General features: G+C 37.1%; 1 protein-coding gene across 8 annotated transcripts in view; it reads left to right on the top strand.

Moving 5' to 3' along the window:
- The first annotated feature begins 442 nt into the window (after nucleotides 1–442).
- Nucleotides 443–22065, top strand: part of RBBP8 (RB binding protein 8, endonuclease) — a 97891-nt gene continuing 76268 nt past the window's right edge. Inside the window, exons 1-5 of one of the 8 annotated variants that reach the window (XM_039218094.1) lie at nucleotides 443–613; nucleotides 1582–1655; nucleotides 16879–16964; nucleotides 19252–19391; nucleotides 20993–21194. In XM_039218094.1, coding sequence (XP_039074025.1) covers nucleotides 21086–21194 — 109 coding nt within the window. In that variant the 5' untranslated portion in view covers nucleotides 443–613; nucleotides 1582–1655; nucleotides 16879–16964; nucleotides 19252–19391; nucleotides 20993–21085. Of the gene's footprint in view, nucleotides 614–1581; nucleotides 1656–16878; nucleotides 16965–17370; nucleotides 17573–17930; nucleotides 18004–19251; nucleotides 19392–20992; nucleotides 21195–22065 lie in introns of those variants that run through there. The other 7 variants (XM_039218103.1, XM_039218133.1, XM_039218146.1 and 4 more) reach the window with 7 other exon arrangements.

Raw genomic sequence — 22065 nt, 5'->3', positions numbered from 1 at the left:
CTCTTTCTAGAGGCTTTAATCTGCAGAAAGCCCTGGAGTACATTTTTAAAAGGATTACCTACCTAGAGGATGATAGATACTCAAGTATCTACAATGAGAGGTTTATAACAATAGACTCTTGCTATGCCTGACATAGATCTATCCCTCCCACTAGAACTCTGAATTATTTTGCTGGAGGCTACAACATTCTGAGCAGTTTGTTGGGAGTGGATGGGAGGTGGGGATAACTCACCCATACAAGCTTAGCAGAGGTGAGCTGCAACTTGTTGGGCTAGCCTTTGATGCAGACTGGTTGGACAGGTTCTGGATCTACAGAAGAACCGGTCTGACTGGACTGTTATGCCAACATATTCTGGTTTGATTCCATGTTCCACAGACGGTAGAAACCTGCCCAGCCAGTTAAATGAAAGGCATATTAGGTTATCCATTGCACACTGTATATAGCTTAGATGCAGCAGGACTCTTCCACATAGCAGTGGTGTCTAGCAAACTCTAGCATGGTCCAGAGTGGTGGCTTCCTCTCATCTACAGTTTAAGTTTATAGCTTCAGAAGCAGAAGTGAAATACCTTGTGCTTTTGACCCAGAGCAGAGGTTTTCTAAATAAATTGAAGGGTAAGTTAATATATTTTTTCTATTTCTCAATTTTCTATGCATCTTAATTTAAGGTTAAATTAAGAAATGATGTTTAAACAGGTATCTATTTTTTAACATGGTAATACCTAGATTATACCATTTATGTAAAGTTGGTTAGATATTATTTTATAATACTTATATATATTAATTGATTTGTTTAGATAAAAGGTATTTAGTATATAATACACTATACTTTTGCTATACTTTTTTGTAGGTTGGGCATGGCTATAGTCATGAAGAAAGCTGGATTGAAAAATTTTGCTAAATCTATTTCACCTATTAATGATTCATCTTAAGCCATCTACTTCTTTGATAATATACTATTATGTTTTATAGGCTGTTGCTATATGGTAACAATTTTACATGGTAAATCTAATTGTGGATACAACAATAATTGCCTTTTTAAGGCATAAAAAATTAGTGTTGGCCTGCTTGGTGATCCTAAGTACATTAGAGGAACAATTCACAGGAGGAATTGAGGAGTGTGGAAAACAAAGATTGTGGAATCTGGTAACTGATTAACTATTGGAGCTCAAAAGCACTTGCTGAGCTGAATAGAAAGGAATGAAGACAGGTTTTGTCATGCCTATTGGGTCTGAAAAACTTAAGTTAAAGAATATTTTGATCTTCCTTTATATTATATTATAAAATAATTCTTCTACCTCTCTCTTTTGATGTAATTAATTTATTTTAAGTTGTTTGTGTCATCTAAAATTAAAGTTACCAATCCCTTTATATTTATTTTGGCATACCAAACTACCCCCTTAGTTATTAATATTGGATTGAATTGAATGCACATATCTTCTGGGCATTCAGTTAACATAGCAGCTGATACATGAATTTATCTAGGAATTAAAACTGAATACTTTCCTGTCAAGAGCTGTCTGTAGGTCACTTTAATATAAACTGAGCAAGACTGATGCATCTTTTTTTTTCATTGTTCCTAGGATCCTCACTGTGTCATTATATCAAACTCAAAGACTCTAAGAGTTTCTTTAGGATATTAATAAAGAATTTTAAGGTGAGAAATAATGTTCAGATGAGATATCATTTTTTGCAGGGAAAGTCTTGGATGCTTTTCAGTCCTACTCCAAGGCAATTCTGCATAATACTTCTGCAAGGCAATTTTGCATAATACTTCTGCAAATTCAGCTAAACTTCTAAAAACCTATGCAATGTTGAATCTGCATAAGGAATATGCTGATTCAGCAAACCCAAATTAATTTTATTCATTATAAACTGTATTCTGACAATTTTTTGTGGGGGAGAATATGGATCAAAATTTTTAGTTCGTTGAATGTTTCTCTTTTCAATCAGTTTTCAGGCAAGATATACATACATGTCAATAGAGTTATACTTTTAGTGTTTCTGGTAAGTATATTCTATATAGTGATTTAAAATTCTTAAACTATACTGTGTTTAAAATACAGGGCTTACTGCTTTTTGTTTTGTTTTTTGTGTTTTTAAGTAATCTTTGTACCCAATTTGGGGCTGGAACTCAAGACCCTTGAGATTAAGAGTCACATGCTCTACTGACTGAGCCAGCCAGGTGCCCCCAGGGCTTACTGTTTAAAGATAAGCTTAAGTGGGGATTCCAATTTATTTAGTGAGCATTTTTTATGTTTATGGTTTTGAGAAAAGCTATTCAGAAACTAGATATATATTTCATATAAAATCTATGGGTAAAATTTCAAGCCTAACTACACTTTGGAAAAGGATTCTACAGCTTTCATACAATGGAATTTACAGTTTCAAATATATGAAAGTCCTATGACCTTTATGTATTTCTGTAAATTGATTCCTTTAAAATACTGATACAGTGTGATGTTTTGGTTAAAATTAAGGACATATGGATTCATAAATCAAATTAGGGAACTGTGTATGTGTGTGTGTGTGTATTCTATACAGTCCTACATTATTTCAGGGCCTACATCAAAAAGTGTTCTACTCCTTTAAAAACATCTATTCTTTAAATTTAGTCAGGGATGCATTCCTTTGTCCTTATTTCTAGCTGCTCAGTTTCACACAATGGCTCTTTTTGTCAATACTAGCTATTCTTAACAACTGCAACCTCTTTCCTTCTTGAATATCTTCATATGTTTCTTACCAAAACCACTTAGAATCATGACATTTTTAAGTTTGAAGAACTTTTAAAGAATAACCAATGCATCCAAATCCTCATTTTTCAGTTGAATGAAAAGCCCAAAAATGTAGCTAAATCACTACTACAAAATCTAAAGGTAGAGCTGGGACCAGAACATCCCAGTTTTCTGAATACCAGCCCAGACTAATATTTTTCACTATCTTTCACTGACTCATCTGAATACTACATGAAATCTAATCTGTTTTCTAAAAGAATTATAAGAAGGTAAAATTGTGTTGTATAGTTACACTAATGAGTCTTTGCTGATTCATTTTATAAATGATAAAAATGTTAATTTTCTTAGTACATATGCATATATACATATATATTTTGTGTTGTTTTAAGAACTCTCATATAGATATAATTTAAGATTTATCTAAGAAGTTAGTATGTCTAAAATTTGATTTGAACTGATGGGAAAATTTCAATAAACTTATAAAGATCAGAATTGCAGAATTCAAAACCCATTTAGAGGTGACAGAATCTGCTTTTGTAAAGGGTGAGTTCTTAAGACAGTGTTTTGTATGCAAGTGCTCAAAAACTGTTTTAAATGTTTTTAACTTGAGGAATTCCAAGGAAATGGGGCCAGAGAAAGCTTTAGAACCAAAGGCTCAAAAATTCCAATTCTGATTTCTAGAACTAAATGTTAATTCTCCTAATCCCCTTGTTTTTTCACAGGTAAAATCTTACCTGAGGGATGCTTCTCAACTTTGGTAAATTTAGTTTAGTCCAAGTGAACTCTGAAAAATATTCACTTCCATTTGTTTCTCTTTTTTACAATCAGGAGATAAGGTAGTATACCAAAAAACATGTGGGCTTCTGAGCCAAACTAAGATGGATTTGAATACTGGCTGCTACAAACGCATTTACACTTGGTAATTATTTAACTCTGACTTCCCTTTTCTCCCTCTGTAAGTTAAGGAAGTAATACCATTCTCTCAGTTGTTGGGAGGATTAAATGAGATATGGTACGTAAAATATCTAGCATAGTCCCTAGAATATAGTAGATGCAACAAATGTCAAAACCCTTCCCACCTCTTTAATAAAATATATAATAAATTTCAACAAACAACTTATTGAAGAGAAGTAAAAGCTTAGCTTAGAATATACTTTTTATGTTTGGCAGAGAGATAAAAACTAAATTAGCAACTATGGAAAGTGTCAGGGAGGAAGCCCTTCCTCTGTCCTATGCTCCTTCTATATATATATATATATTTTTTTAATGTTTTATTTATTTCTAGGAGAGAGAGAAAGAGGGAGAGACAGCATGAGCAGGGGAGGGTCAGAGAGAGAGGGAGTCACAGACTGAAACAGGCTCCAGGCTCTGAGCTGGTAGTCAGCACAGAGCCCGACGCGGGGCTCGAACCCACGAACCGCGAGATCGTGACCTAAGCGAAAGTCGGACGCTTAACAGACTAAGCCACCCAGGCGCCCCTGTCCTATGCTCCTTCTAGGTGGACTTAGAATCAAATTGACGTAAGACAGATTAATAGGAGAAAATCAAATTTAATAGGCATTTGGGGAAGCCACACGGACTTGAAGATCCTAGGGAAATGAGGCAACAAGAAGCTTTTAAGAGCAAGGAGATGCTTAAGGTTTGAGAATACAAAGGGGAGGAAGGCCAATAACAAGGTTTAAGGAGATGTTTAGAAAAACAAAGATTGCCTTATTACGCAGATAGGTCCCTTAGGTAAAAGAGAGTCTCGGTTAAGAGATCAAAAGTTGCATGCTCTATGGACTGAGCCAGCCAGACACCCTAAAATTTCAAATTTCAATCATCTATACCAAAGGAAGTAACTGGCAGGGATAGTACAAATTATACCTTACTTGTGCCTCATACAGGTTTTTTCAAAGACATTTCATATGTATTTATATCTATTATTTTATATGACATCAAATTAGTTGGATAAAGATTTCCATATGCTCTAAGGATTGTGTTGTTTCTACTACCAATTAAATTATTTCTTCAGGGCTATAGAATATGTTTGTTCTTCCAAAAGATTCTCTTCCAAATTAAATTTATTAGAAGTCAATATTAAATTATATTTCATCTTCTTGATAGTAAATAATAATACAGAGATTGAGTGCAAAATGTGGTGGGTATAAGACATAAGATGGAATAGGATTTAATATTTTCTAAAAGTAATATTAAATTAACGATAAATCGATTATAAGGTGAAGCCAGTGAGCAAAGTTCACACGTGAGATATTTATGAAATCGATATCATGGGTCAGAAGGGAGTTCAGAATAGTGTGACAAAACATTGTAAGAGCTTGCCTAACTAAAGTTGGGTGGATTGACACATCCAGTGTGTAAATAAAGAGGAGGAAATAGGTTATGACTTGATCTTCAAGCCAACAAATAGACCCACTTATAACACAAATGATCTTAGTAAGCTCTTACAACTAATTTTAATTTCCTGAAAGATGTTTAATTGCTATACAAATAATCTTTAATAAGCTAGCTATACTATAATTTGAATTTATATCCATGGTAAATGAATTTTGTTTTCTCTTAAAGTTAAAAGTTTGTATGTAGATGGTATACCTAACGACAAAAATCTCACTTCATCAATTTAGCCCACTAAGTGTATAATATTCATATTAAAACTATTTTATTAGATTAAAAATTAGCTTTGACTTCTCATTAAATTATTTAATTTGCATATTTATTTTCATATACTTAGAGTGGATATAACTGTAAACAACTAAAAAGAAGGCAAGGAGTAATATAAATTTAAAATATATTTTAGAGGCACCTGGGTGGTTCAGCCAGTTGAGTGATGGACTCTTGATCTCAGGTCAGCTCATGATCTCATGGTTATTGGGACTGAGACCCACATCAGACTGCACTGACAGCATGGAGCCTACTTGGGATTTTCTCTTTCCCTCTCTCTCTCTCTGCCCCTCCCTCGCATGCATGCACACGTTCTCTCTCTCAAAATAAATAAAATTAAATAAATAAATATATATAAATATACATATATGTTTTTATATGTATATTTATATTTCTGTATGGGATCGCCTGGCTGGTTCAGTTGGCAGAGCATGAGACTCTTGATCTTGGGGTCATGAGTTAAAGCCCCACATTGGACATAGAACTTACTTTAAAAAAAAAAAAAAGAATTTGGCGGCGGGGGGCGCCTGGGTAGCTCAGTTGGTTAAGTATCCAACTTCAGCTCAGGTTATGATCTCACAGCTCATAGGTTCAAGCCTCACATCAGGCTCTGTGCTAACAGCTCAGAGCCTGGAGCCTGCTTCAGATTCTGTGTCTCCCTCTCTCTGTGCCCCTATCTTGCTTATACTCTGTCTCTCTCTCTCAAAATAAAAAAATAAAATTCGAAAAATTTCTGTATAAAATAGTTCATTTGGATAAATCAGCACAACAACCAAACTTGCTATGCATCAAAGACTAATTGGGAAACAGAAAATGTTATAACTCATCTTTAAACACATACAGCCTTCTGCACTGAGAGCCTGGAGCCTCCCTTGGATTCTCTCCCTCCACTCCCTCCCCTGCTTATACATATATCCTTGCTCTCTCTCTCTCTCTTAAAATAAATAAACTTAAAACAAAATGACATACAGCCTTAAAAGTAATCAGAAAATTACTGCCTTAGAAGTTCTATATTACTGACAAAGTGAAAATATAACTTGTGTGGCAGATTTTTAGTTTCAAAGTTCTATCTTAAGCCTGTTCCCCTGAAGGTTCTTTGCCTGTTGTTGCTACAATGTTTAGATTAGGATTGAGAAATACTTCCCTCCAACATGAAAACATTTTAAATCTAAAGAATTTCTAAATGCATCTTGAAACATTAAGAAAATTTATGTAATCAGTAATTTTATGTAGCTCACAGTACATTTATGGACATGGAACAGTATTACAGAATTGTGTGATAAGGTTCTTTATAAAAAAATTTACATTTAACATATACAGGTCTAAATTTGAAGGGTAAGGTCTCCTAACTGAAAGTAGATGGCAGAATCAGTCATATTTCTAAAATATTAATATAATAACCAATTTTCAATAATATAGTAATTACTGAATGGTAAATACCATCTACATAGCATTTTAGAGAGTAGTTAAATTCTTCTCTAGTCAGCTTCCAAGCAATTGTTTTACAAAACTTAAAATAAACATATATTGCTCAGGAATAAGTATATGATTTTTTAACTATAATATCAGACTAACCACTGGAACCTGGCCACAGGCCACTGGGACCTGGCCACAGGCCATTCAGCAAGAAAGGTTGTTTAGTCTATTCCAGTACAATATCAAGTCTCTTTTCCCACAGCTTGACTTAAGATGTGAGTGTTTATATCTTTGAGATGAGTGACATGTTGTTCTAGTTCTACCAGTAAGTGTAAATTAAACACATCTAGCATAAATTAAATTCTCAGCAGTTCATTGGTACCATAACAAACCACATGTTTGTACTAATGTTGAAGCCAATTAAGTAATATCAAATCAAATTTCTTTTTTTTTTTTAAACTAATACCCACTCTTTTTTTTAAATTTTTTTTTTTTAATGTTTTATTTATTTCTAGGAGAGAGAGAGACAGCGTGAGCAGGGGAGGGTCAGAGAGAGAGGGAGACACAGACTCTGAAACAGGCTCCAGGCTCCGAGCTGGCAGTCAGCACAGAGCCCGACGCGGGGCTCGAACCCACGAACCGCGAGATCATGACCTAAGCGAAAGTCGGACGCTTAACCGACTAAGCCACCCAGGCGCCCCGTCAAATCAAATTTCTATAGAGGAGTCTGAAATTAAAATTAGGTTCTTTTTAATCTGACTGGCCAATCTGTGGTTTGTTAGCTTGGTTTATTAGAACATGTGATTAATGATATCATGATACTAATTCAGTCCCTGTGGAGTAAATTTGTTTTCATTTATTTCTTGGTCACAGATTATCCTCAGCAGTATTATTACTATAATAACATATCAATGCTTCTCAAAGTGTAATCTGTGGACCATCTGACTCACCTGGAGGATGCCTATTAAAAATGCAGATCGCTAAACTCCGTTCTAGACATATCACATTAGAATCTTTAATGGATAGATCTTATGAATCTACATATTTACTGATTTTCCAGATTATTCTAATTTCCAATAAAGTTTGAAAAGTGGCAAGAAAATATTCTCTTGCCTATAAAAGACTGAGCAAGAGTGTATAAATTCCTTTAAATCAAACTGTTATTACTATCAGAAAAATAGCCTTGAATGCACAAGTTCCATCAGTCTTGGGTCATTATTAACATCCTTACAAATTACTACATACAGTTAATCTGACTGTCCCATCGACACATGCAAACTTTCAAAAGTTAATTTTTTTTTCTTTTTTAACTAATCTCTACATCCAACATGCGGCTTGAACTCATAATCCTGAGATCAAGAATAACATATTTTACTGACTCAGTCAGCGAGGCACCCCTGAAATGGAAATCATATGTTTAACCTTTATCTCTTAATTTGGGTTCTCCATGGAAAATGGAGCCTTAGTCCTCCAGATAATGTACAAATTGTCTATGTGAGAAGTTTTCCCAGGGAATAAGGGCTGGGGATTAGAAGAAAATGGGGAGAGAGGGAAAGCCAAAACAAGAGTGCATCCTGGAGAGCTTCCTTCAGTAAGGGCAAAATGGGCCTCAATCTCAGGGCTCTTGTTAGGAGCCATGAAGTCCTAGGATTGCCTGCCAGAAGACTGGAGAGAAGCATTTATCCACCAGTTCTGACTTAGGTCAGTTATCCGTTGCCTCATAGGTTGTTGATTTCTTCACACTTTCAGGCTATGCTTCTACTTCCAAAGGCTTCAGAGAAGCCCTCCAGGCAGAAAGTCAGGTGAAAGCTATCGGGTTTCACCTTTATGAATCTGATTAACAATGGAATGCCATTGGACTGGCTAAAGCACGCAGGGCCCAAGAGGAGTCCAGCACATCACTATTATGGACAAATATGACCAAACTCCTTTTCCTTAATTTACCAATACAATTTTAACTAATACACTATTCAAGTAAAATAGATTTTCTGAAAAATGAGTACGGCAATTTCAAATCGCAAGTGAGGAACTTTAGCCTATGTATTAGTCTGATGTATTTGATCCATTCCCACAAAACCTGAGATGCATTGAAACTTGATCTTTTGTGAGAAAGGTATTTTCTAATAAAGTACATTTCATTTCCTGAATTTGGCCACCAATTTTTAAAGGGCCAAGCAGCAGTACAATTAATACGTACTCTGTAAATACTTTTATGTCCAGTATTGATCCAAAGGCTTTATCATTTAGTTTACATTGGTAAGATTATAATAAAAACAGACTGACTACATTGGACCCTCAAGTAACACCTCTTAATATAGTGAAATACAGAATTTTGAATAGTACAAGCTTGTGTTGGACTATGTCCAAGAGGGTCTGGTTACAAGAATTAATTCATTATAACCTTTATGTGATCCTGGAGCATGGCTCTGAAGAATACATTAGAGGAAAGCTCTAGTCAAGTAGATTAAAAACAGGAAGCTAAAATAGCCAGTTATGTGCTTTAATTAAGTAAATATCATAATTGTTGCATAATTATAAAAATTTAGTTTTGTGAAAATGAGGAATAGGTTTAAATTAAAAATAAATATGATTAAAAACATCATATTTTCATTTAACTTCAATTATGTTAAAATCAAGTATCTGAGTTTTTAAAAATAACTCTCTCTCTTAGCCAGTGGTTAAGTTAGCTAATAAATTGATATGGGTGAAATATAGAAATCAGACTGAAGGGCCCAGAAATAAAAGTGAGGACATACACTACGGAACAAAGGCCATTAAGAAGAAACACTTGTCAGAAGGAGTTATCAAATATACTCAGATCTTCACTAAATTAGCTCAGATCACAATCAACTTTTATCAACTCCCCCTTTCTTGCACCTGAAGCTCAATAGATTATAAATTTCTATTAGGTAAATAATTTCTTAAAACCACAAATTTCTGAAATACAGGAATAAATTAGTTTCTCCTTTCTATACAGTTTTGCATTTGGGCTAGAAGATTTTTAAAGTCCCTTGGAATATAATGGAAATGACAACAATGTAATAATTCTACCTGACTTATTTAACCTTATTTATGTGAATCAAATAAGATACATAAAAGCACTCAAGTTGTAATGTAATCCCTTCTATAATTATAAATCTGTCACAATCTGCATAGCAATTCAGCAGTTTCACTACAATTATATAACTTTAGCAATTGAAGTTATCTCTCTGATTAGCTGTAGTTCTTAAATCTATCTACTACTACCAACAGTTTCTTTTACTGTTTGGATACATTTATAATCATTTAATGCTGTCAACAATCTTGTATGTAAAACACCCAAGGTATGTATTATCTTCATATCACTGATGAACAACTGAGGTGTAGAGAAGTTAAATTACTTGCTCGGTAGGATTATTATTAAAAATTAGAATTCATTCAACAAACTAGATGGGGCTGCTGCTCATTTCTCACTGTCAACCTATACAAATACATTACTATATACTTACGGTTTCCAGAATTCACAGTGATTTCCCATAGCAGAATCTTTGCACATGCCTTCTGCCTAGAAAGGCTTCTACCATGCTGCTCCCAACAGGCAAGTTGCTTCAAACTTCTAGAAGTCTTCCTTAAGAAATTACACATATATTATTTCATTCTTATAATAATCCCTTTGGACGCAGTAAGTAGGAGTATTCTCATTTTTTGGTTGGGGAAATAAGACTTGTCTAGGCAACATGCAGATTATCAGAGGCAGGGCTAGAGCTTAAATCTTAATTCGTAGGTCCTATCTCCAGCTCAGGACTTGCATAGTCCCATATGCCAGGAATATGTCTATAAACCGTCACTGATTATACAACCCGGTGAGCTTTTTGGAGCATTTTCTGCTCTGGTCCCTTTGGAGATAACAACATAATTCAAGGTCCTTCAATCTATTTAGTTTTAAACTTATTACATGAAAGAATTTAAAATGCAGGGCTGGGAAAGCTAAGTAAGAACACTTTTGCTAACTCCATTAGAAGTCAATTTATATTCACCTCTCAAATGTCCACTATTTTTAAAAACTTTATTTTTGAGAGAGAGAGAGTGGGCAAGCAGGGAGGGGCAGAGAGGGAGAGGGAGAGAGAATCCCAAGCAGCCTCCATGCTTGACAACACAGAGCCCAAGCCAGGGCTGGAACCTACAAACCATGAGATCATGACGTAAGCTAAAATCAAGAGCCAGACGTTTAACTGGTTGAGCCATTCAGGCACCCCTCAAATGTCCACTATTATAAGCCATGTAAAAGAACATGTGTGCCATGATTTCTAGTAAGTACAATTATTAATGCAAAAAAATCTAAAAAATGAGATTGGTCCATATAATAGGTGCTTCACTCCAACCCTGACCGAGAGAGCCCAGTTTATTTTTCTTTTCTAAATTATGAGACTCAAATCGCTGTCATATTTTAAAGCCCTTTTAGTAACCTTGTAAGTTTTCTGAAATAAACAGAAAAATGTATTGGGACTGTAAATTAGCCTTTAGGTAATAATTATTGATCAAAATTCGGAAACTTTGGTTATTTTCTCAAAAATAGTTTCTAAATTAAAAAAAAGAGAGGAAAGCACAGAATAAACTTTAGATTGATTTTATTATTCAAAAATAGTATGGTGGGGCCCCTGGATGGCTCATTTAAGTGTCCAGCTCTTTATTTCAGCTCACATCATGATCTCATGGTTCATGAGATCAAGCCTGGTGTTGGGCACTGCACAGTGTGGAGCCTGCTTGGGATTCTGTCTCTCTGCCCCCACCCGATTCACTCTTGCTCTCTCAAAATAAATAAATATAGTATTATAGGAAGTTTTCTTTTTTTATGTTTATTCATTTTTGAGAGAGAGAGAGACAGAGCATGAGCAGGGCAGGGGCAGAGAGACAGGGATACACAGAAACCAAAGAAGGCTCCAGGCTCCAAGCTGTCAGCACAGAGCCTGACGTAGATGGAGAGAGAGAAAGGGGGAGAGAGAGAGAGAGAGAGAGAGAGAATCTTAAGCAGGCTCCATGCTCAGCACAGAACCTGACAAATGTCTCTATCCCATAATCCTAGGATCATGACCTGAGCCAAAATCAAGAGCTGGGAATTCAACTGAGTTGAATGTAAATTCCATTTACATTACTGTAAATAAATATTGTTCCCACAGCTTCCATCATGGTAGCATTATCCATATGTAGATAGAATAATACTATATTTACTGGATAAAAAGGTAAATATTAGTTTCACAAGATTCTCAAAATAAAATCCACTTTTCTATTCTCCTGTCTTAGTGATTAATCAATCTTATATTCTTTTATCATCTTCACAGAAGTTAAATGCCAGTGTTAACAGACAAGACCTCAGGGCTAGCTAACAAAATTCCTGAGCTCTATAAACCCATATGAATAGGTATGAAATATTGCCAAGCAGTCATTGTATTATAAAATGGCTGACCTGGAAGAAAAAGAAGCTCCTTTTCATTCATAATAAATCATTTTGCAGTAATAGATCATTAACATTCTTGATCAGCCTGCCATTATTTAAACCTAGGCAACTAAGCAAGCAAGACAATACAGTATATCGTATAGTGTATAGGAATCTTTGTCAAGTATAAAGAGTTCCTAAATCGGGCAAATTATATAAATAACAAAACTTTGCCCATTACTGATGTAAAATGAAGTAAATAAGTGAATGATATTTAAGAACACAAATATCATAAACTACTAACTAGTTTATAAAAAGAAATGAAGAAGGAATATGTAGCCATAGTAAAAATAAAAATAAAGTTTCTTATATCGAAGTTGGAAGTTGGCCAGACTATATAAGGCTAATTTTTCTAATTGGAAAGCAATGTATAATTTTTAATGTTCGTTATAAGAACATTCATTTTAAGACCACTTAGACTGTCAAAATAAAAACTGTAAAACTGACATCCTCCGAGAATGTTAAATACATTTTTTTAAAACAATTATAAAACTGCTCAACCCAATTGGAATCTTGCCACCATCAATTCAAATCATAAACAAAACATTTTGTCACTTGGGGCAAGATCATCAATGGATGTATACTCTCACCACTAAACAATACTTGGTAATTACTGTAAACAACTTAATTAAATCAAGTGTTCAAGTTGACACAAATGCTGACAGTGAACATAATTTTCTTTTGTCCCAAAAGTTCCTTTCCCACTTATCTCTCAAACAGCCTTTTGTCTTGTTCTTAATTATTCTAAATAGTTAATAATTCTAAATAGTTCCAAAATAATTCTGGCTGTAGGTAGACAGCTCACCCCCAGTTTATTAGTATTATGTGCTCATATTAGAGGTGCTATTTAAGCAATGGAGAGCCACATAAGAGTTTAAGCAAGGAAATGCTAGGCTCAGAAATAATGGTTTAGATCTCTGGCAGCTGTGTAGAGACTATTAAGAAGAAGACTAGAAACAAGGAGGTTGTATAGTCTAGGTAAGAAATAACAGGACCTAAATGAGGGTAAAAGGGAATGGAAAGGAAAGCACTAATTCAAAACTATTTGGGAGATAACACCAGTATAATGTGGTGATTCACTTGTCCTGACTCCATGGAAAAGGGCTTGACTTTATTCTAAGGTGACAGAAAGACACTGCAATGTTTATGGCAAAGACAGCATCTTGTTCTGACTAAATCTGCTTGATCTGTTTAAAGGAATACTCTAATTGCTGTACACTACACTAAGGGGGAAACAGTAAAAGTAGAAAGGCAGTTGATCTAAAAAAAAAAAGAGGCTATTGCTGCAGAAGAGGTTTGAGATGCTGATGGCTCCACTCCAAGGTGGATGCAGAAGAGGTGGGGAGAAGCAGCTGGATATGAGTCACATTGTATCTGCAAAATGGTATTGCCTAATTCACAGGGTTGAAAAAGGAAAAGTGAAATTTAAAGAGACCACACCTGTAGACCCCAATTGTTCTGCTTAACCTGGAGACTAGGGTGTCTGCTGAGAGTGAGAATACTGTACAGAGGCTTGAAGAAAATAGTAAAGGTTTGGAAGTCAGCAAAGAAAAAAAGCAGCTGAACAAAGTCTATTTTAAGAATTAATTGACACCCTATATGAGGTTTGAAACCATGCCATTTTAGTGACATCAGTATAACCTGTTGTGTGATTTTTCCTTTGCAACCCTCAGCCATTCAACTGTATGAGTTAGGCAGAAAATAGAATCAACAAAAGGTTTGTTTTAAAATGATTTGAGTTAGACAGTTTTAAAATCACATTTCAAAAATTGTACAGTTCTAAGAGTCCTAGAGTTTTTACTGATACCACACATTTTTTCTTATTGTGGTTAAATGTATAGATGTATATATTGTAAAATTTACCGTTTTAGTCATTTCACCACACAATTTTTAAGTCGAGCATCCTAACGAGAGGCCTACAATGGATGGATAATAGGTGTGCTAAGACATTAAAATCCCAGCCCTCAAAGGAGCATCATTGGCCCTGGGGGCTAAAGTTCTAACTTCTGCTGCCTCTGGATGGAAGCAGCCTCATCTTTTTATCACAATATGTAACACAATTATTCATTTTCTAAGTATTGAAAATATTTGGGAAACATTGTTCAAAGCCATAAAGTTTTCTCACATATATTTAGAACTTCATAATTTATTCCACCATATGGAGCTTAAAGCTCTTATTGGGAGAGAATATGAATATACCAACCATTTCCATTAAGGTGATCATCATAAAATCTCACACAGATAATCTAAGAATTTTGAATGGATTCAAAGACTTTCTCCACTTACATATAAAATAGTCTATCCCTAAAATTTATTCATTTATCCACACAGTACTGACTTTATGGCAGGCAGTGGGTTAGTTTCTGGAGGCCAAAAGGTGAACAAGACATGGTTTTGACCTCAAGAAATTTAGTCTAATGGGAAGAGAAAATTATTCAAATATTTAAAACTGTAAAAAGTGTAAGATGGGAACGTACATAGTGCTATAAGAGGATTTAATAGAAAAGACTATTAAAACAAGATAAAATGATTAGTAAATAGCTAGGCAAAGGGCAGGGGTAAGTTTGGTTGATAATTCCAGAGGCAACAGCATGCAAAGACCTCTGAGAGACACTAAAAGATCAAGGCCAGATGGCAGAAAATGATAGGAAATGAACCTGCAGAGGTAGTAGAGGCAGTTCAAAGGGGCTTTGAGGAGTAACAGTAGGGCCACTGAAGGGTAAGCAGCCATTATCAGATTTATTTTTTGCGAAGATCATAGTAGCTATAAAGTCTCAAAGTGAGTAAAATTTAAAGTGGGAGGAGGAAAACATAGATTCCCATTTTTTTCTCACCCTTTTCAAAAATGTCTTTATTTTAAAAATTTTTTAAATGTTTTATTTATTTTTGAGAGAGAGATAGAGACAGTGTGAGCAGGGGAGGGTCAGAGAGAGAGGGAGACACAGAATCTGAAGCAGGCTCCAGGCTCTGAGCTGTCAGCATAGAGCCTGACACAGGGCCCAAACCCACAAACCATGAAATGACCTGAGCCGAAGTCGGACACGTAACTGACTGAGCCACCCAGTTGCCCCTAAAAATGTCTTTAAAAATATGTTATAATAGTTATGAGTTAGCTCAGAAGTGCTAATAAGGGCTAGCTTTTTTCCAAGCACATACTGTGTCTCTGAACACAGTACTAAGCAGTGTACTACTTCATTTTACATGTACTACTTCATTTACTCTTCAAAACCTAACCCCGTATGGTTGGTACTATCCATATTATTATTATATTAATATATTATTATTATCCTCAGTTTATATGTAAGAAAAATGAGACAGAGGTTAAGAAACTAGTCCAAGGTCACTTGGTAAGGAAGTATCAGAGCAAGATTCAAACCCAGGGAGCCTGTCTCCAGAGCCTGTGACATACCCATTAGACTATATATCATTTTTCTGCAATACATAAATACAATTTATCTTTTTTTAAAAAAAGTAATCTCTACACCCAGCATGGGGCTTCAACTCACACCTGAAGATCAAGAGTTGCTTGCTCTACAGACTGAGCCAGCCAGGTTTATAAAAAAATTTTATAAAAAAAAATATATTTTTTAACATATATATATAAACATGTATCTAATTTAAAATTTAAATATATACATGAATTGAAAATATATACTCTTTTTTTTTCTGAACACCAGTAAACAGAAAGGTTTAGTTAGATAGGGTTGTTGGTTGGATGGATATGGAAAGCAGACTAGCAGACCAGGTAAGGGAAAATGGTATTTTGGAATATGGTGGAAGTGATGGAAAGAAGGGGATTGATTTGAGATATATGTGGTAAGTAAAACTGACAGGACTTGGTAGTAGTTTCGCTATGGGGGTTAAAGGGGGGAAAGGTGTCAAGGATGATTCTTTGGATTTATATAAATGCAATGGGTGGTGAAGCTATTGGCAGAGGCCAGAGGAACAAGTTTTATCATTTTGTTCTGACGGTTTTTCTTCAGACCACAAGTAAACTGTTCTTTCAATGCACAGTTAAGTGACAAACTGCTTACAGGTTCTTCCCATTTATAACAGAACTCTGTTTCCATTATAAACATTTATACAAACAAGTATGTTTCCTGTGTTGTGTTAGAAATGGCAGTCAATTTTTCACCCATTTTCTTCAAAAGTGTTATGAAGTCTTATAAAATATGGAAGTAAATGATGGTTACTATAACAGAGTTACGAAGGTTTAGCAATCCTCTTGCCTGAAGATACTAACGTTCCTATAGCATTGCTAGAATGGCACAGAAACACCCTATTGGGTGAAATTCCAAGGACTAAGCTATGATGTCCATCCCTTAACATCGGGGGTGAGTGGAAAAAAATAGCTTTACAGCTTGTATTTATGATTTCCTAAATACTACTTAACTTCTAAAGTGTATAATACTATGCTTTATCTTCCTCCTACGTCTCATAAGCATTAATCCTAGAAGTCAAATAGGAAAACAGACTAACAGGTTGACCATTATAAACAAACAGCCACAGAAGGTGTTGATTAAAAAAATTAAATTACCTAGCAGCTGTTATCCCAACAAATAATGCTGGTCACTTCTGATTCCGTCTCATTTCAGGGTCCTCGGCAACTTTCCATTTATACATCGTTTTTGCTACATGGCCTCATCACCCAGTCCTGTCAGGTCACATCACTAAACTGCAGGTAATGGCTACAAGGCAGAACGCTATGTTAAACTGATCCGTGTCCATTGCCTCATCACTTGGTTTTAACTGTCCATGGTAGTGACCCTTACACAGGCTTTCCTGAAATAGGCTAACGTCAGGCACACTGTAACACCAACGGCTTGCGTTTCCCAGACGGAAATGCCTGAGCTTTCTCCGGCGCATCTCAAAAGGGCTGTGGCGGCCTCCAGCTCCGGGAGCCGCCCTGTACACAAGCAGAGGCTGGCGCTCGACTCCTTAGTGTTGGGACACCCGGGCCACCCAGCTCTTCCGCGAGAAGCGTGCGGGGCGCCGGCCTCGCTGGGCGGCCGGAGGAGGAGCATGACGTGAGGGGAACTCCTCCGTGACGTCGAGCGGGCTCCGATGGGGGCGGGCCCCGGCGCCAACCAGCCGGGCCGGCGGCCCTCGGGCCCTCCCCCACCCGCGGAAAGCGCGGGCCGCCCCGAGGGGCCGGCTTTCCCGGAGGGGGTTTGGTGGATTCGTGGGGGAAAGAGAAGAAAAGCGAGTGATCGTTGCTTCGCAGCCCCGGAGTCGTGTCTGCTTCCGTGCTGGAGGGCTTTCCAAAGTCTTGAAGAAGTCTTGTAAGCCGTGAGTAAAAAGACATCTCTTTCCTCAGACCCGGAGCGCTGGGTCTTAGCGGCTACTTCCGGTCGGGAACTGCAGGCCGAACGTAGGCGTTCGGCCGCTGGGGTAAGGGGTGGCGGTACGGTTTAGGGGCTGCCTGAGGAAGGAGCCTGGGGCCCGGCTAAACTCCGCTGAAGGGAAACCTGAAGAAGCACGAGCCCGCGCTTCCTGTGGTTCTTTGATCTCCCGCGTAGGCTGAGGATTCGCTTACCCTTTACGAGCCCGCCCCCGCGCATGCGCCGGCGGGGGAGCGGACGGGGGCGCGCTGTGTTCGCTTCCCGCGCCAGTCCGACTGCTGGGTTTTGGAGCGTTTGGTTGGCGGCCGCGCGTGGGGAGAGGCTGGTGGCTACCGGTGCTGGGATGCGCTTGGGAGCCTCTGGACCTCTGTTTTGCTCGTAAGAGGACCAGTCCTGTTCCTATTCGTTTGTCTCTGGCACCTTTGTGACTCCAGGCGCGTCTCTTGCCCTACCTGTGTGAGAATATGTGTGATGGGTGCAACTGGAAAGAAATAGTGTACTGAGCACCTTCCCTCTGGTTGGTGGTTTACAGTGCTACAGGGTGCATAGAAATGTATTAAATTATTACAGACCTTTGAGCCCGGAATGCACCTTTCTGCGAAAGAAAGGCGCATCCTCGTGCAACCATAACGGTTCAAACCAAAAGAGGTTCTGACAAAAGTGCTTGCCGTGCAGGATAGGTTTGAGATGGTTTTTCGAGCCAGAATTTGCGAGTTTAGTGTTGGTAAACTGTTTTTATGTGGTAAAAAGACACTTTTTTTTTTTTTTGCTATCCTCAGGATATATTAAAGAATGCTTATTTTATTTACACTGTTTTAAGCAATTGAATACCATGTAATTTTAAGTTATTCATTGAAGTAATTAAAATTTTGTTTTAAACTATTACTTAATAGAAATAATTACTTTTGGGGGCTCCTTTATTTTTTAAGATATTTATTTATTTTGGGGAGAGCACAAGCGGGGGTGGGGAGGGCCAGAGAGAGAGGGGGACAGAGGATGGGAAGCGGCTCACGCTGACAGCCGTGAGCCCAGTGCTGGGCTTGAACTCATGAACCGTATGATCATGACCTGACCCTCACTTGACTGAGCCACCCAGGCTACTGTCTTGGGCTACTGTAAGGTATTTTGTAGTTAATTAGCCTCACTAGAGTCTGAGAGCCACCCCTACCCCCACTTCGCTGTGTTGGATCTAACAGTGACTTTGGGCAAGTCGTGAGACAGGGAGGGGCAGAGAGACAGGAAGGTACAGAATCCGGAGCAGGCTCCAGGCTCTGAGCTGTCGGCACAGAGCCCAACGCAGGGCTCGAACCCAGGAACGTGAGATCATGACCAGAGCCGAAGTCGGAGGCTCAAGCAACTGAGCCATCCAGGCGCCCCATCTTAAACCTGTTTTTCCAACTCAAAAATGAAATTAGTAACAGTAGCTGTTTTTTAGAGTGCTCAAGATTAAGTTAAATGACTATGAAACAGCACGGTATCTGGTATATAGTAAACAAATGGTGGCTTTTACTGACAGTTTACAGGTCTATTGATCTTTTAAGATTAAGAAATAGAATTTAGGCCTCTTTGGAAATAAAGCTGTGTCACTTAATGCACCCAATCCCTCTTTTAAAACCTCTGTTGTAGAAATAATATACACAAGAGAGAGACCCATCCATTACTCAGCTTCGATAATTGTCACAGCAGGCCTACTGGTTTCATCTCCCTACCCAGCATTCAGTTATTGTTTGTTTTAGCTGGAGCATTTGAAAGCAAATCCAGAACAGGTGAGTTTACCTGTAAGTATATCAGTATAGATCTCTTAACAGCTAAGGACTTTTCTTTTTTTTAAATTTTTTTTTAATGTTTTATTTATTTCTAGGAGAGAGAGAGAGACAGCGTGAGCAGGGGAGGGTCAGAGAGAGAGGGAGTCACAGACTGAAACAGGCTCCAGGCTCTGAGCTGGCAGTCAGCACAGAGCCCAACGCGGGGCTCGAACCCACGAACCGCGAGACCATGACCTAAGCGAAAGTCGGACGCTTAACCGACTAAGCCACCCGGGCGCCCCAGGACTTTTCTTTTTTAATATGAGCAAATTATACCCAAGACAATAAAAAATAATGCCCTAATATTATCTAAAATCTAGTACATGTTCAGTGTTCACTGTCTCAAAAAAGCCTAATCACAGTTGATTTTTGTTTTTAAATTAAGTAGGCTTCACACCCAGCATGGGGCTTGAATTCATGACCCTGAGATCAAGGGATACTGCTCTACCTAGTAAACCAGCCAGGTGCCCCCTAATCACAACATTTAAAAAGTTTAATACGAGTTTATTTTTTTCAGTCTTGCTCTTTTAGAAGTGTCATGGTTTCTTTTAACTTCTTCATCAGAGACCTTGAGAAATCATTGAGACAATGAGAGACAATTCAATTTGGGCATGTTAGTAATGGTAAGGCATCGGCTAAGGAGCCATATGTGAGGGTTAGTAAACTAATTATCATTTTACTTTTTTAGTGGTAGCTAGTTAATGGTTTCAGCTTAAGGACACATTAAAATGTTTATGAATCCACTTGTACTTCTCGGTATCCTGTTGCTTCCTTCAGGGGGCTACACAAGTAAAAACCATTCACCTCTACTCTGAGAGGGGCACAAAATAGCCACTCTTATGTATTCATAGATCTCTGCTGTTTCTGTATCTTGCTCACTGATTTCTCTTGTAATGATAAAGGTATCCAGATGTTCATGTGTACTAATCACGAACATCTTTCTTGCTCTTTTATAAGGTATTGCTTCTATGTATATGTAGATGTGTATATATGAATGTTTTTTCTTTTATTTATTTTTTATAGTTTATTGTCATGTTGGTTTCCATATAACACCCAGTGCTCATGCCAACAAGTGCCCTCCTCCATGCCCATCACCCATTTTCCCTTCTCCCCCACCCCCATTAACCCTCATGTGAATACGGTTTAAGTCAAGGGTATTCAGAATGTTTTCCAGTTGTTGGTTTAATACATCGTTGTACTTCATATCAACTTAAAAGTTTAACAAAAAATAAATTATTTTAGAACGTTAAATCATTCAATGCTGATCATGAATGACTATAAATCTCTCAGTATCAGAATCATCTCAACTTAATCTAAGTAATTCTTCCTAGGAGAAGTAAGAGAAAGTTTGCCTGAAAATTTAGCTTAACTAAAGACCAAATAACTGAAATCAGGGTTCTCAGAATAATCGGCTTCTCTTTCCATCCCCCAATTCTCAAAGTGATTGATTGTAGGTAAATAAGGAAAACTTGAGAACAGCTAGATAAGCTTGGAGGCATTCTGACTTCAAGTTACATACAGATAAATGAAAAATTCATTTCTGTTGCAATCTGTTGTTTCAGGTATTTCAACTGCCCAAGACAACTTCATACCTATATAATGTAACAGAAAAAGAGAACATTAGGCAAACAGAAGTGTGGAGCATATTAAGCAAGATGAACATCTCTGGAAGCAATTGTGGAAGCCCTAGTTCTGTAGATATATCTAATGACTTTAAGGAACTTTGGACAAAACTAAAGGAGTATCATGATAAAGAAGTACAAGGTAAAAATCTTTTTTTTTTTTAAATACTTATAGTAGTATTCTATTGAGACTAATAATTATAACTTTGTGTGACAGTTCAGAGATCTCATTTTTAGGGGACCAAATAAGGGTAATTTTTTGTGAGTCATTTATGATTGAATTGTTGCTTTATAACTATAGACAGCTACTGTGGGGTGTAATTCCCATAGTAATTTATAGTAATTTACTATGCTAATACGTGTGGTGTGGTGGAAAGGGCATAGAAATTGTTGACTGACTACCTGGATGTGAATTCTGAATTCATTTATCTACTTGCTCTGTGATCTCAGTCAAGTTATAGAAAACCTCCAAACTTTTTTGTCCTATAAAATTATTTGCAGGATTCTTTACAGCCATTAAAATACTACTTAAGTGGGGCGCCAGGGTGGCTCAGTCGGTTAAGCATCCGACTTTGGCTCAGGTCATGATCTCACTGACCCTGAGTTGAGTCCCACATCAGGCTCTGTGCTGACAGCTCAGAGCCTGGAGCCTGCTTCAGATTCTGTGTCTCCCTCTCTCTCTACCCCTCCCCCGCTCATGCTCTGTCTCTCAAAAATGAATAAATGTTAAAAATAATTTTAAAAAAATACTACTTAAGTTATTCTTCAAGCTTTTGGGAATCTGTTTGCTACCAAGCACTAAGATATAAAAGTGAATACAGTTTGCTTTCAAAGAGCCTGCAGTCTACTAGAGATAGAGCCATGTAAACAGATAATTACAGTATAATGAAATAAGCACTAAAAGGTTTATGTGAAATGCAATGAGTGTACAGAGAATTGAGCAGTTGTGGTTGGGATGAGTATATAGATATTTGTGATTATGTTAAAACCTACTCCAGATAAAAGAATTTTCT

This window comes from Hyaena hyaena, unplaced genomic scaffold (genome assembly GCF_003009895.1).
Source record: "Hyaena hyaena isolate Hyena2069 unplaced genomic scaffold, ASM300989v1 scaffold_14, whole genome shotgun sequence".
In the NCBI taxonomy this organism is placed as follows: domain Eukaryota; kingdom Metazoa; phylum Chordata; class Mammalia; order Carnivora; family Hyaenidae; genus Hyaena; species Hyaena hyaena.
Note: the sequence above shows the minus strand (reverse complement) of the source record. Positions and strands in the feature narration are given on the sequence as shown.